The sequence below is a fragment of the Rhizoctonia solani genome, chromosome 1, assembly GCF_016906535.1.
Source record: "Rhizoctonia solani chromosome 1, complete sequence".
In the NCBI taxonomy this organism is placed as follows: Eukaryota; Fungi; Basidiomycota; class Agaricomycetes; order Cantharellales; family Ceratobasidiaceae; genus Rhizoctonia; species Rhizoctonia solani.
The window spans coordinates 2900936-2915114 of NC_057370.1; the positions used below are offsets into that span (position 1 = coordinate 2900936).

A 14179-nucleotide genomic window follows, 5' to 3' on the forward strand; every position below is an offset into this window, starting at 1 on the left:
CCGCGAACGTATACATCATAGACGGGATTAGTGTTGAGTTTGACCCCAGTCGATGGTTGAAATATCAATACCCTCCTGGACCATCTCCCACAAAGGACTACGTGAGTGGTCAAGTCAGAATCGAGCTTGCACCTCAAATAGTTCTCTGGGTCTCACCTCATATCGCGGAGGCGCTGAACTACCGCTACTATTTTTTCAATGACAAAGTCAACTTCGGCCTCGGTAGTGAAGCGACCCATCCCAAAGCGTAATGACGAGTGGGCCATATCTTCAGCAGCGCCTAGTAAAGCAAATTAACCCGTGGGATGTAACCGTGTGGGAAAATACAACGAACCAAGCGCTCGAAGGACATAGGACGGTTCTAGCGAGGCCGACGTGCATGCGCTGCCCGACGACAATGCCACATCCTATTGAAATTGTTACTAAGATACTATGTAGATTAATGACGTATAGAGCGTAGTATACCTTAAGGGCCATCAACAAGCTTTCCCCCTACATTGCACGATGAGATTCCATGAGAAGTTGAATATACAAATTCCTCCACTCACCTCAACATATGCAAAGCTTAAATTGACGCAGCCGGGATAACCATTGGGGTCGCCATTTCGTACGACATGTTCAATTCGGGAAGTAATACCCTCGATGAGACGCTTCGACAATGCAGAGACATGCACATGGTCAGCCTGCGATCAATCCAAATGTTTGTCAACAGTCCGCAAAGTACCAAGACAAGGATAAATCAAACTAGATCTTCAGTACCCCTGCACAATCGGTCATCACAACGCCGGCGGCCATAGACCTCAGTCTAGGCAAAACGCCGCGAGTTACCAAAGAGCATCCGCAGCAGTATTCATCACCAGAAAAAAGCGCCCGGGAATTAAATGAGGATGCAAGACTAACCTTCATCTCCAGATTGGCGAGACGACAAGCTTCCCCGAGCCCGACGACAAGAGTGCTAGGGAGAGTCCCGCTACGTAAGCCGCGCTCCTGACCGCCTCCACTAATGATGGGATCTAGACGAACGCGCGGCCTACGCCGAACGTAAGCAGCACCCACTCCTTTTGGACCATAAATCTTGTGCCCAGATATTGACAAGAGATCAATACCCATGGCATTGACGTCCAAAGGAATCTTGCCGACGGCCTGCGCTGCATCGGTATGGAAATAGACACCGCGATGCTTCCCCACAATGGCTCCAATATCCTTGAGGGGCTGAATTACACCGGTTTCATTATTCACGGCCATTATTGAAACCAGCGAGGTGGTTGGGCGGATAGCTCCTTCTAGAACATTCAAATCGACGACGCCATTTGGTTGTACGGGTAGATACGTTATCTCAAAGCCTTCTTCTGAAAGCTTCCGGCATGAGTCCAAGACACATTTGTGCTCAGTTTGGGTCGTGATAACATGGTTTTTCTTCTCTTTGTTAAACCGTGCCACGCCCTTGATAATCATATTATTAGACTCGGTGGCTCCAGATGTGAAGACGATATCCTTGGACTCGGCACCGATTAGATCGGCTACATGCTATATGTGAGGTATTTGAGTTGGAACGCCATATAAGTGCATCGTATTTGCTCGCCTTCCGCGCTTCGTCCACAGCAGCTTCAGCTTCCCATCCATACGCGTGGGTACGACTATGAGGATTCCCATACTGGTCAGTGTAAAAGGGAAGCATTGAGTCCAATACTCGCGGATCGAGGGGAGTGGTGGCCTGTGAACACGGAACTCAGAATTAGAATCGGAGGAGCTTTTCTTCTAGTTCCATACCTGCATATCCAAATAGATAGGTCTCTCAGTTCCCTGGGTCTTTGCTGGAACCTCGAGCTTGAACCCGAGCATATCTAAATTTATCGTAAGTATTAATCCGGGCTCTTCGATCTGTAGCCTCACCAGCACGGGGCGTAAATTTGTTCTCAAGATCAGCCGAGGGAGGTGTATCTACAACACTGGCCCGTTCTGTACGCGTAGGCTGTACAAACATTCGTCTTGAACCCGATACAATCGGGGGGACTCCACTCTTTCCATTCCGGACAGAGCGCGTCAGTGAGCGAGACACAGAGGATATCATTTCAAGGGCCGTGGAGGGACAGAGCAAGCTCCATGTGCATTAGCGATTTGAATTTACAGTCACATGATTAGATAAAATCCTGGCGCCAATCTTGTTCACATGGCTAAGGTTGACAGGCAACTGGCAAGAACACTGAGAACATGGTTCCTAATTACTGTGGCCTGTTTCCTTTAATGCGCGAGCAATCTTCTTCCAATTCTGTTTAATTATTAGCCAGAAAATCGTTCAAGATTAAATACGGCCCACATACCTTGTGGTCCACCTCTCCAAAATCCGTGTGCGACGCCAACCAGACAAGATAGCGGCCCAACTTCTCTAATTCATGGTCATTCTGAGCTTCGAGTGTGCCATCGAGTTTGAAAGCAGAAATTTTGATTCCCTCTCCAGGATTAAGAACGAAATTCCTACTCTGTGATATTGAGTGTGAGTAAGGCTATAACCTACGGGGTAAGCCAACCTACCAGGTCATCTACATGCGCAGTATTCTGAGGTCCAAACTGTGGGAAATGTTCCCATATTATCCTCAAAGCTATGACTTACTGGGTCAAACAGCTAAAACCCGTGTTTTATTGTGTATTACCTTTCACAGCATGACTAAACGGCTTGCCGTCTCGCGTAGAGAAAACCTTGAACATGGGAACATGGTCCAGGACTATGATGGCGGTATGAAGATTTGTTTTTAGTTCATCATGTACTGGAAAGGCATACCAAAAGATATCTAAACATATTCAGAAGATAAGACGCGGTCTCAGATGTATGCGTTTACCTTGTAGTTGCGACTCTCATCTCCAACCATTCCAAGCTCCACCAACTAGAAACTGACCGTCGCGTTTTCAATAGCATTATAGTATATAAAATCATACCTTTGCCTCAAGCCACGTCCATTTGGTTTGTGACCAAATACAAATGTCGTAGTGCCGATATACTAATTCTAGAAGGACGTTAGCCCTCAGCATGCATGAACGAGTGTTACATTACCCAGGAATTCGTGAAGTCCAGGCCGCGCACACTCTTCCGCTGGTAGCATACCAGATGTTAAAGGCTTAGTGTCCAATAAAGCTGCCAGGGGTAATATTAAAGCTTTACATATCAAGGTTCTTACCAAATATGATACTTACTATAATCCAAATCCAGTACCAGGAGCTTTTTACCAGGCCTAAGTGGGTGCATAACATTGATATTCAAGTTCTTGGTTGCCTCCAATATCTTCCTTATGTTGCGTTTGTCCTGTGCCATGGACTTTGCTTCTGCACTAGCCGCATCAATTTGAAGGTCTAGATCGTTGACAACGTCCGGCAATTGATCTTCAGATATTTCTTTGAATTCTTCGCCAGCCGGAGTTCCCACTAGGGTGAATTTCTTGCCCGGGGAGAACTTCATTTCCGCGCTTTGAGTTAAGCCGTAAGCCTTGGTTTTAGTGTAGAGTTTGATAATACAAATCTTACACCCGAACGGAATCGTCTGGTAATTTCCCCTTGACCAGGCCTAGAATCTTTTGTCGTTCGTTAGGCACACGAGTGAGAGAAAATAGTTTATCTTTCAAGTCAAGTACACTTCAATCATTCAATGTGGTTAATAGTATAAATATCACAATAGTTTAATTACCAACCAATCTGATTCTGCAATCGAGACCGTATACTCCTTTGCGCTCCAGGTAAACTTGAGAGAAATATAAACATCTTCGACGAGTGCTTCAACAGGCGGGTCTGTGGCAGAGTTGATAGATGTGCTTTCCATGTTAACAGAATTGAAGCTGCAAAGTATGTAGAGGTAGCACTAAAAGACGCGTAGCGTTCAACTCGCCAAGGGCTGAATACAAAGAGAGCAAGTAACTAGTGGGCAACAATAAACCAACTGAAATTGAGAAAGTTTGCTTAGAAGTAAAGGGCCCCGGAGTACAAATACAGTATGCAGCTTTCGACGTACTAAAGCAAGTACAGAGGTCGACGTTGTGGTTAAACGCTCAGGTGTAGGAGGAGCTCGGGTCTTGGGCCCTAAGTCAGGCGCTTCGCCCGGCGGCTCCCTCGAACAGATTCTGACCCTAGTTAACCACACACAATAGACCGATATGGCATACAGCTGCTCACTGCCTTGCGACTAGCATCGTGGTGTCATAGATGCCGTATACATCACATGATGATCGTGTAAATCCGCATCAAGAGATATCGATACCCTATCATCTGCTGAAGCCCCCGTCCATTATCCGCCTGGACTCCGCCCCTTCAAAGCTTTGCCCTTGAATAGATGGATTCTTTCTTCAAAAAAGCTCAACAAGCACTCGAGCAGGTCGTAGATAGCCAGAACTCGGGTGGCGGGGACGCAACCAGGGACAAGGTGGAGGATCATCATTTAAACTTCCCGGCCCAGTAGTAGATTGGATTGAGAAGTACGTCGATAGTGCGTGTTGACTTCTTTATTACATCGATGGTAAGCCTAATGTTCTATTCATAAAGCTTTTGCCCCCTCGGTCTCGAGTCAAGTCTCTAGAGAGATCTCTACTTTCCAAGATGCGACCCTACAGTCCCTAGAAAACCACATCAAGGCTGTCTTCGAGGTAAACGCGCAGGCTGGCTCGACATCGATTACTAAAGAGTTCCAGGCGGTTTTTCGAGGAGATTTCTCTATGTTCCAAGGAGGCAACTCATTTAAAGAGTTCATCGCAGCCCGAGAAAGGAGTCAAGATGCTGCCGCAAATCAACACCAAGCTCAATACGGTGCTGGACTTCCTGACTTTAATTATCCCACCCCTCAACAACGGAGCGGAGAGGTAAGCTAAAATTCCGGCTGTTAAGAAATGGAACGTATCAACAATTCATGAGTAGCGTGCGTTGCCGGAATACGGTACCCGAGGTCTCCCTTTCGCCGGAAACCTAGGAAACGTTCTTGGGACTCAATTGGCCTTATTCAATCCACAACAAGGACAAGGAGAGACGGTTCCCAGCAGGAGCGAAATGTGTTTCAAGCTGCCTTGAACAAAGTAACAGATTTCGCCAAGTCGGCAGACAATGAAATTGGCGGCAAAGTTGCGACCGTTGCACAAGCCATCAATGGGTTCAACATCGATCCTACGGCCAAAGCACAAGAGTCACCCCGAGATCCGAGAGAAGTGGACAGAGTGTTGACCGATTTGCACGCGCCATTGGCGGATCAACTCACCAACCTGGCGCTCACACAAGTAAAAAACTTCCTCAAAGGTAGCATAACGACCGGGAGCTCGGTCAAGGGGCGATGGAAAGCGTTGGAGGATTAGTGAGGGGATTCATGAACACAGGTGACTCTGGTACTGCCTCGCGCAGTGCGCCAGGGGGTGGCTCGAATCCCGTCCCAGACGCGCCGGGAGGGTTTGTCGGTCTCTTGAGCGAGAAGCTCTCCGATGGTTTGACCGTGAGTTTGACCAACCGCGTATATGCGCGTTCACCTCGGCCTGATCGAGTACTTTAGGTTATTCGTGCGCATACTCGTCAGGATTTCCGTCGAGTTCTAGGGGATATTGAAGAGAAGCTCTTCGATTCGCTGCCTAATGAGATATCCGGTCCCCTTATGGCAGTCCTCGGAGGCAATCCATTCTCTGATGACGAACGACAGCAGCAAGCACGTGGTGGAGGCGGTTTCAATATCCTCGACGAAGTCAAAGACAAACTACGCGTCATTATTGAACGGATTCAGAAAGGACTCCGAGACCGCGTGTTGGAAGTTGTTTCAGGTGGTCACCGAAAGGTAAATATAGCCTTGGCGTTCAACAGGCGGTGTCACTGAGGTAACTGCTTTGTAGCTCGAAGACAAAGCTTGGGGGAACGTCCAAGATGCGATTGTCACCAAAGTCCAGAAGTTTGTTCCAGGTATCCAAGTCAAGCTGGACGACTGAGGACTTGACGCCCGTGCTTTCTATTTCACTCGTCCCTTTGTATATTGAAGTATCAACTAGTGTTACTATTTGTGAAACAGTGCTATCCACAGTGAACTACATGAACACACAGTCTGATACTAAACATAGTACAACATAAAGGTCATTATACGGTAGAACCCAACAAAAAAAAACATGCCTAAATTTATGATATTAAAATAATATACCCAAGTAACAAGGCTAAGCTGGAGCTCGCCCACGAAGTCATAAAACACGAAATTTAAGATACAGTAATCTGACGTCCGTTCAGAGGCCGTAGACTTGATAGTCGTACGGAACCTGCGAGCCCCAGAAGGTCGGGTCGCAAGCTTCAGCGGGACGAGTGCCGGTACCACCTAGTTTGAGCGCAGCAACATCGGTACTGCCCGATTGAGCCCAAGCGGCATAAGATCCAGATGAAGGGTTGGGTACTCCCGAACGAATAAACGAAGAGTAACGGGATTGAATTTCCTGAGTCAATGCAGTCTGGGCCGATGTAGGCGATGGAGTAGTGCCAAACAAGATGTAGATATCGTCTTGATGGCAGACCATGCCTGATTGTTTGCAGTAAGCATTGTTCTGGTTGGCATAATACGTCGCGCCATTCTGGAATTCTCCAGTGTACACAACTCCACCCTTATTCGGTTGTCAGTGTCACGGATAAGTACGATACAACTAGGCTATTCACCTTGGAGGCCCAGCTACGGCTGAACGTCCAACTCGGACAACGCCAATATCCATCAGTGACTGAGGAACATCAAATTAGCTCTGATAAGGTTACTGATTTTATCTTCACATACAGAGTTGGGTGATAGCATTGCGAGTATTATCACTATCATTGGTGTACCCAGCCTGTGCACCATACGCGTCCGGATCGTAGTTGCCAGAAGTTTCAATTGTTGAAGTACGACCAGTACCGAGGAATGTGGTAACGGGTATGGCAAAGTATGAAGCAGGAAATCCAGCAGGCAAGTTTGTCCCGATAGAGTTGCCAGCCTCATCCTTGACTGTCATGACAAGTACTGGTTTCATGTTGGCCGCAGGGGGGAAAGAATTACCGGTCATCGTATACTGCAATAGTTGACCATCGTGGACTGGACGAATCGGAGAACCGCTGAGGGTAACTGGATACATGTTTTGTACCTTATTACGCATCTCCTCTTGGGCTGAGATGATGTCCGGTAGGGAAATACCCATTTGGCAGGCGGAGTCGTTGCACGCTGCAAGGGGACCCGAGGTGTTTGTGTACAGCTGCGTTTGAAGGTCGGTGATGATCTGAGGCTTGTAAAATCCATAGTCCATAGTGTCGGAATGCAATGCGGCATAACTAAACAGACCGGACGCGCTAGGCGTACCGAGCAGCGCTGAAAAACATCAATGTCAGATATTACCGAGCGGGGATGGCATCGCCAACTTACCCCGTATCATTTGTGCGCCAGAACTCTGGCCAGCAAGTGTGATCTTGTTAATGTCTCCTCCAAAACTGGGCAAAACTTGGCGGGCAAACTGAAGAGAAGTGATTACATCACGAACAGCCAAATTCGAATTACCACTCATGGAGGTAGGAGGGACCAAACCAAACTATAATCATATTAGGCTACGAGCAATCAGCGAAATAAAGACTACTTACGGCTCCAAGGCGGTACTGAACTACCACAACAATAGAATTGGTGCCCTTGGCAAGAGCTGCTCCATCAAGGCCTGGGTCGGACGCGGATCCAACCTCGAATGACCCGCCATGCACCCTAGGGACATCTTTAATAAGAGAGTACTTTTTTTTTGGTTTTCAACGTACCACACGAGGATGGGAACATTCGATAATACAGAAGGAGAGGGAACCGGGGTGTAAATAGCCATATACAAGCAATCTTCGGAGTAAGTTGAAGCAGGGACGTTTGGCTGAGGACACATAGGTGGCATCTTGTTGATATCATTACCCCTAGGGGGAAAAAAATTAGTGCTACAACTTGGACTTTTAAAATATGATGACTCACGGGATATTCCAGGCATTAGCCTTTGTTGGCAATCCCCAGCGGCTGGCTGATGCATATTGGACAACGAATCTGGGGAGAAAATGAGCTTAATTGCTCGGTGGAATGAATAATACCTACCTGGAAGATGTCGAGGTGGTTTGAAGCCCACGAGCCATTCCAACAGGAGTGAGCACATCGACCTCGCCAGTATCCTTCCTGCACAACGTGCGGACAATGGGGAGTGCGCAAAGGACGCCACGCAAGCTGGGGGAGCCTTGGCCAAAAGTAGGAACAGGCGAGGCATCGACCGCTGTAGCAGCAATCCCAAGAATGGGGAGAGTGCGGATTAGGTTGCCAATGAACATGATGTGCAGATGAGGGATCCTAGACTGCTAAACCAGGTCAGTGATGACTGCCACCGGGCCTGGGATGAACGGTGGAAGCCAACGAGCGTACTTATGTGCCAGAGATGCCGAGAAGGTGCCGATGCGTAGCCAAATTTAAGGGAGTAGCCAGGAACAGTACGGGCTGACCAGAGTCTGTATGTCCCCTAGCCTTTCTCCTTGGAAGATGATGATGCTGGGAAGGAGCGAAGGAAAGACCGGAAGGGGATGCAAGAGAGAGTCTGCGGCGGGATTTCCACGTGGAAAAGAGTCAGAATGGGGGTCAGGCCATGATCCATGCTCTTCAAATGGGAAGCGGGAGCTCTCAGGACATGTATACAGCGCGATATTCCGGGCATCTCACAGCTTGTTGAGAAAGGAATGGTCAACAGCAAGCTACAGGAATCTACAAGCACCTACCGTTACATAAGCCAAGGAAGTTACTTGCTTGCCTCTCCTGGACATCCCTTCAGCTCCCTTGTCTAACCAAAAGGGAATTACCTCGCACCTTGGTGGACATCAGTACCACCCGCATACTTGCTCTGTTCCTTGATTGACTTTGACTTTGACATGCGTCTTAAATAATCACGGAACGCGAATCATGCGCACGTGGGAGCATGGGTTCATTACTCTTATCCGGGATTAATCATAAATCAACTTTCATTCAGAACCGATTTTGGCTGCGAGTTAGTTGTATGCTATGGGGGGATGCGACAGGGAAATACCTGGTCCGCCCAGTGTCCTGGCACAATTCTCCCCCAAAACAACCTTTGAACATGTCCATTATTTCCATCATGCTCCAAGAAGCACCCTTTCAAGGTCCCTGTGTACAGGTGCCTTGAACTTCTCGGCTGGCCTCACATCAATCGACCGCCTGTGCCTATCAGGGGTGAAATGAAAAGTGGGGAGGCGGCAAGCGTAAAACCCGAGGACTGCAAAATACCTGTGGCACACAGAGCGATTTGTTTTTACGGCCAACCGCATGGAGCCTTTCTATCGGCGCGTACCGCCAAGACGCCTGACTTGGACGACAAACCATTCTGTTCTCTTTCCAGGGATCCAAGTCTGATAAGAAGTTGTATACCTAAACAAACCCCCAGCGTCCGGTTCATCTTTTTCACGCTATTCGCACCATGTTCATGGGGCACGCTCAACTCCGCTACAACTCTGCTTTGTTAAGCTTCAAATTATCCGTGTTGATAATATCCTTCAAACAGTATCAAATCCTTACAATTATCCGACCCGCACAGCTCCTCATCACAGTAGGGTCTCACCCAGAGCACTACGAGCCAAAGAACAGCCTACAGCCACCGTGGCACTAACATCTGCATCACCAGCACCCAGGGACGGGTTGACCTCCTATTCGTCGATCGACAACAACGTGAATAACCGCGAGTGGCACAATCAAACAAATGACCTCACCATAATATCGAGACCGACAAGTAGGCCAGTTTCGGCAATCGCCTCGCAAATATAATGACCCTCGCGGAAAGTGAGACCACCTCGGACCGGCGTCCCCGTACTGGGGGCGACACTCGGGTCGAGCGCATCCACATCGAAACTCAAATGGATTGGGCGATTTCCGTCGGGGTTGACATATGCGAGCGCGAGTTCGACAACGCGGCCAATCCCATATCGGTCAACTTCGTGCATGCTATATGCACGAATACCGTGCTCCCGCAAAATCTGCTTCTCCCCGTTGTCAACGTCGCGAAGACCAATATAGACTAGTCGGTCGGGTCGCAAGATGGGCTTGATCCATTCGAAAGGTTGCGGGCCGGACTCCACCCGAGGTACCTCCCCTGCAATGCCAAGCAAGAAGGAGAGCGGCATGCCGTGGATGTTACCACTTGTGCTGGTTGAAGGTGTATTGATGTCGGCGTGAGCATCTACCCAAACTACACAAGCCTCAGGGTATGCGCTCAACACCCCGGAGATCGTCCCCATAGCCTGTAAAACAATTGTTCAATGAAATTCTTGATGGAATTCGAGGGAGGGAGCCAACGAACTAGACTATGATCGCCGCCGAGGGTCAGGGGAAGCTCCCCCTTGCGAGCATGATCACCAACGACCTTTGCCACAGCCTCACAAACTTGAGACACGAGCCGGGGGCGCTTCAGAATTCCTAAAGGAGTATCGTTCTGTGCATCTATTTCCTCAAACTGATGGTGCCCATCGAACTTGACCTTCCATCCGAGCCCTGCTAGCTGATCCCGAGGCCAGCGTTCACGAGGTGGATGGGGCCATGATCTACTCCTGCCTTGGGCTAAAACCATCGCTTCTCGTCAATGTGGCGCTCGAGGTTGATAATGAACTTGACATTTACCTGCCCCCCGCTGTATACAATGACGATTAACGTGCTTGAGCAAATTGATTCGGCGGTGATCCGGGTACAACGACCTACCTAAAGGGACAACCAACAATCTTTTGGGCGCGATAAGTCTGTATTCGAATGGCTACAAATTGATATCTGAAACTTACTGCAAGAGTTTTGGGGCTGGCAAGAAACTTTTGTTCGGATGTTCCGTTCGTAGACATATCTGGGTTAGATTTGAGGAAGTTCTGAGCGTATTTGCAGTCACGACAACACGTCCGAGTGGGATCAGGTAGTGGTGCGAATAGAGAGGGATGGAGAGATTTCGCGCACACAGAGCCCCTTTTCAAAGAAGTGGTTGTGAACGTTGTTCTCGGCGCCTGATCGTCGGAGCTCGCAGTCCGAAGAATGTAGTCGACTCACGGAGCGTCAATGCCGTTGGTGTTAGGAGAAATATATGGTGGATAACACGTACAGTTTACGCGCCCGATAACCGAGATCCAGCCGATCTGACGTTTTCCCTACAAAGAATCTTGTCTTATCTATGCATATATTCCTATTGAACCAAGATTCATGTTGACAAACACATTTGTTTGTTGGCTCGGCGCTTACATGCTCTAATCACGCGGTAATCACAAGCTCCGCCCGCCTTGTTCACGAGCCTCGGTGCTTGGCCTCAGGTGGTCTGTGCAAAGGAAATTCTCGGACAGCGACAGTAAAGCTCGGGCCGTTTGTAAAGTTTCAAAACGCTCTACGACTTTCGAAGTCTCAACCATTGTGCAAGGACTTGTGTCAAAATGATCTCATTTCGCGCGTGCATTTCATCCTCTGGGCTCAGATCACGTCTTTCGGCCAGTTGTCCTCAGTTAGGCGAGCCTCAACATTTTACAATGCGTCAGTCGCGGGGTTGACAGACGAAGAGGCCGAGGTGCGTTCATGATTTTCTTACTTGTCTTTGCGTTCTATTAATCGTAATGGGATCGACAGTTTCGAAATGCAGTCTACGATTTTGCACAAAAGGAAGTTGCCCCCCGAGCAGCTGAAATAGACAGGACGAATACTTCACCAATGGTGCGACAGGCTGTCTAAGATATGCAATCTTCCGAGCACTAAACACGCGTGTGTAGGACCTTTGGGAAAAGCTAGGATCTATGGGTCTGCTGGGCATCACTGTCAACGAAAAATATGGAGGCCTCGGGTCCGGATACCTCCAGCATACCCTGGCCATGGAGGCCTTGTCTGCGCTTCGGGATCTGTCGCATTATCTTACGGTGCCCACTCGAACCTCTGCGTTAATCAAATACACAGACACGGCACCACGTGCAAAAAGACAAATACTTGCCTCCACTGATCGCTGGTACTAAAGTCGGGGCCCTTGCCATGAGTGAACCTGGCGCAGGCAGTGATGTCGTATCTATGCAGTTGAAAGCAACTCAGAAAGACGGTGGCTATGTGCTCAACGGAAACAAGTTTTGGTAGGTAGATCTGTGTTGGAGAAAGACATAACCTTGCTAGAACACATCTCGGCAGGATTACCAACGGCCCTATAGCAGATACCCTAGTCGTATACGCAAAAACTGGTGAAGGATCCAAGGGAATTACTGCGTTCATTGTTGAGAAAGGCGCCCCAGGATTTTCTACTCACCAGAAACTTGACAAGTTCGGGGTAAGCCGGATAGATCAGCCACCATGTGTGTCACCATCCTTACGTGCGTCATAGATGCGGGGTAGCGATACATGCGAACTAGTTTTTGAAGATTGCTTCATTCCCAACGGTGAGCCGGCACTTATTTCCCTATCAAAATCTTTTTAATGAGTATAACGATCGGTTATAGAGAATATCTTGGGGAAACTGAACAAAGGGGCTGGAGTATTGATGAGTGGACTGGATCTAGAAAGGCTTGTTTTGAGTGGTGGACCCCTAGGGTGAGCTCTCGTTGACCGTACTACCCCCAAAGGTGCGGTCGTCCGACTGATGCGACTTTATCTGCTAGTCTAATGCAGGCCGCATTCGATGTGGCGGTAGAGTATGTTCACGAACGGAAGCAATTTGGTCAACCTGTTGGTGCCTTTCAGTTGATGCAAGGTGAGCTCCAACTGTCTCGATACAAATGAATGCTGAGTACCACCTAATCTATCTAGGGAAGATCGCAGGTCAGTTTACATACAAGAATTCTTCATTTTAAAAACTGTATAGCTAACGGCACATACAGATATGTACACAAAGCTTAACGCCAGCCGTAGCTATGTGTATGCTGTGGCCAGGGCATGTGATCGAGGTGACATTAGTCGTCGCGTAAGCAAAATACTCAACATATGGCAAATTTTTCGAGCTAACTGGTTTTACCTTCAGGACTGTGCCGGTGCGATTCTATACTCGTCGGACAGGGCTGTAGAAGTGGCCATGGACGCAATGCAATGCTTAGGTGGGAATGGGTACATCAATGGTATGTGGCAGCATACCCTGATTGATCATGGGTGGCTCGATCGTTTGGTACTGAGTTTACTTACTTTGATTGTGATTAGATTACCCAACTGGCCGCATCCTCCGGGATGCGCGACTCTATTGCGTCGGTGCCGGCACTCAGGAAATTAGGCGAATGTTGATTGGCCGGGAGTTCAATGTTGAACTGAGTTGATTTCATGTAATCCAGCCTAACGGGTTAATAATTAGAACTTACGCCCGTGACATAGTGAACGACCCTAAATCCATCCAGTTAGTCGCCGGACCTTGATTCATTGACCTGTAAAGCTAAATCGCAACACTTATTTATTTGGAAAACGCCAAGGGGACTGAACTTCCACAGAGACCTTGTAGATCAACAAGTTATCCCACGCAACGGGCAAAATAGTGTGGCGTAAGGTCATCGTGGGCTAACAACGGCAGAGGTGCAATCACTCCTGTGGCGGGGGGAATTGGATGAAGGTTTGTTCTTAAGGTGGCGTATGCCCTCAATATCGTTGCCATACATCGAGGAAGCTCTGAAAAAATCTTGCTGTCTATTATGCGCGCGTATACGCTTACAAGGGTAGATATACATTCGCATTGACAAATTGCCGTCGAAAGTTAAGCGGTACTTCCATCCAAGTGCATACATGCGTGATGAAATCGACAAATGAAAAAATTCCAACAGGGCAGACTTGCTCGATTAATACAACGAGTGAAATGAACCGAGATCATTTGTGTTTGTCGATGATTGAAATAAGGTGCGCGGTAATCACATTTGTAGATCACAAGCAAGGTTAACTGAAGGAAACTATCGTGATAGTTGAGAGGCCTGAGCGAACCACGAGCAAATACAGATGTTTTCGTCCTTTCGTTCAATGGAATGAGAACGCCTTGCACGCCAAATTAAATATCGCCCGTGCGACCACCCTGTCTAACTAGAAATCCATCAACTGTGTGCTACGGTAACTCACCAAGGCCGCCTGTTTTCGAAGCGAGACCAAAATCAAAAGGTTGGCGCACAGGCGTTGTAACAGGACCTAGGATTTTGAGTCGTGGGGGATATTATTCAATTATTGCTGGTAGGTCTATAGTTGGTTAAGCTGCGT

The 14179-nt window shown here is 48.2% G+C and overlaps 4 protein-coding genes across 4 annotated transcripts; 2 read left to right on the forward strand and 2 right to left on the reverse strand.

Annotated features, from left to right (window-relative positions):
* Nucleotides 1-27: 27 nt before the first annotated feature.
* On the reverse strand, nucleotides 28-4175 carry RhiXN_04479 (aminotransferase class-V protein; the record flags this gene model as incomplete). The annotated part of the gene is made up of 22 exons (XM_043324296.1): nucleotides 28-97; nucleotides 157-280; nucleotides 335-407; nucleotides 466-492; nucleotides 549-683; nucleotides 901-1527; nucleotides 1601-1714; nucleotides 1771-1844; nucleotides 1894-1959; nucleotides 2227-2269; nucleotides 2322-2480; nucleotides 2533-2600; nucleotides 2652-2723; nucleotides 2780-2789; nucleotides 2838-2882; nucleotides 2935-3002; nucleotides 3050-3130; nucleotides 3190-3458; nucleotides 3517-3624; nucleotides 3681-3847; nucleotides 3998-4112; nucleotides 4159-4175. 22 exons carry the CDS (start codon nucleotides 4173-4175, stop codon nucleotides 28-30), a joined length of 2532 nt encoding a protein of 843 aa, XP_043176715.1.
* A 140-nt stretch (nucleotides 4176-4315) lies between these two features.
* RhiXN_04480 (uncharacterized protein) lies at nucleotides 4316-5936 on the forward strand (the record flags this gene model as incomplete). Its single annotated transcript, XM_043324297.1, has 8 exons — nucleotides 4316-4405; nucleotides 4459-4468; nucleotides 4525-4838; nucleotides 4894-4950; nucleotides 5013-5320; nucleotides 5368-5455; nucleotides 5513-5788; nucleotides 5844-5936. 8 exons carry the CDS (start codon nucleotides 4316-4318, stop codon nucleotides 5934-5936), a joined length of 1236 nt encoding a protein of 411 aa, XP_043176716.1.
* Nucleotides 5937-6221: 285 nt separating this feature from the next.
* Nucleotides 6222-10586, reverse strand: RhiXN_04481 (agmatinase; the record flags this gene model as incomplete). Its single annotated transcript, XM_043324298.1, has 11 exons — nucleotides 6222-6590; nucleotides 6643-6701; nucleotides 6755-7318; nucleotides 7373-7535; nucleotides 7585-7699; nucleotides 7750-7893; nucleotides 7949-8017; nucleotides 8066-8316; nucleotides 9634-9669; nucleotides 9733-10260; nucleotides 10320-10586. 11 exons carry the CDS (start codon nucleotides 10584-10586, stop codon nucleotides 6222-6224), a joined length of 2565 nt encoding a protein of 854 aa, XP_043176717.1.
* Nucleotides 10587-11197: 611 nt separating this feature from the next.
* On the forward strand, nucleotides 11198-13263 carry RhiXN_04482 (acyl-CoA dehydrogenase; the record flags this gene model as incomplete). Its single annotated transcript, XM_043324299.1, has 13 exons — nucleotides 11198-11215; nucleotides 11409-11552; nucleotides 11612-11695; nucleotides 11752-11944; nucleotides 11991-12099; nucleotides 12155-12290; nucleotides 12345-12399; nucleotides 12460-12550; nucleotides 12619-12710; nucleotides 12767-12778; nucleotides 12838-12920; nucleotides 12978-13071; nucleotides 13151-13263. The coding sequence occupies 13 exons, from the start codon at nucleotides 11198-11200 to the stop codon at nucleotides 13261-13263; spliced, it is 1224 nt and encodes a 407-aa protein (XP_043176718.1).
* Nucleotides 13264-14179: the final 916 nt, after the last annotated feature.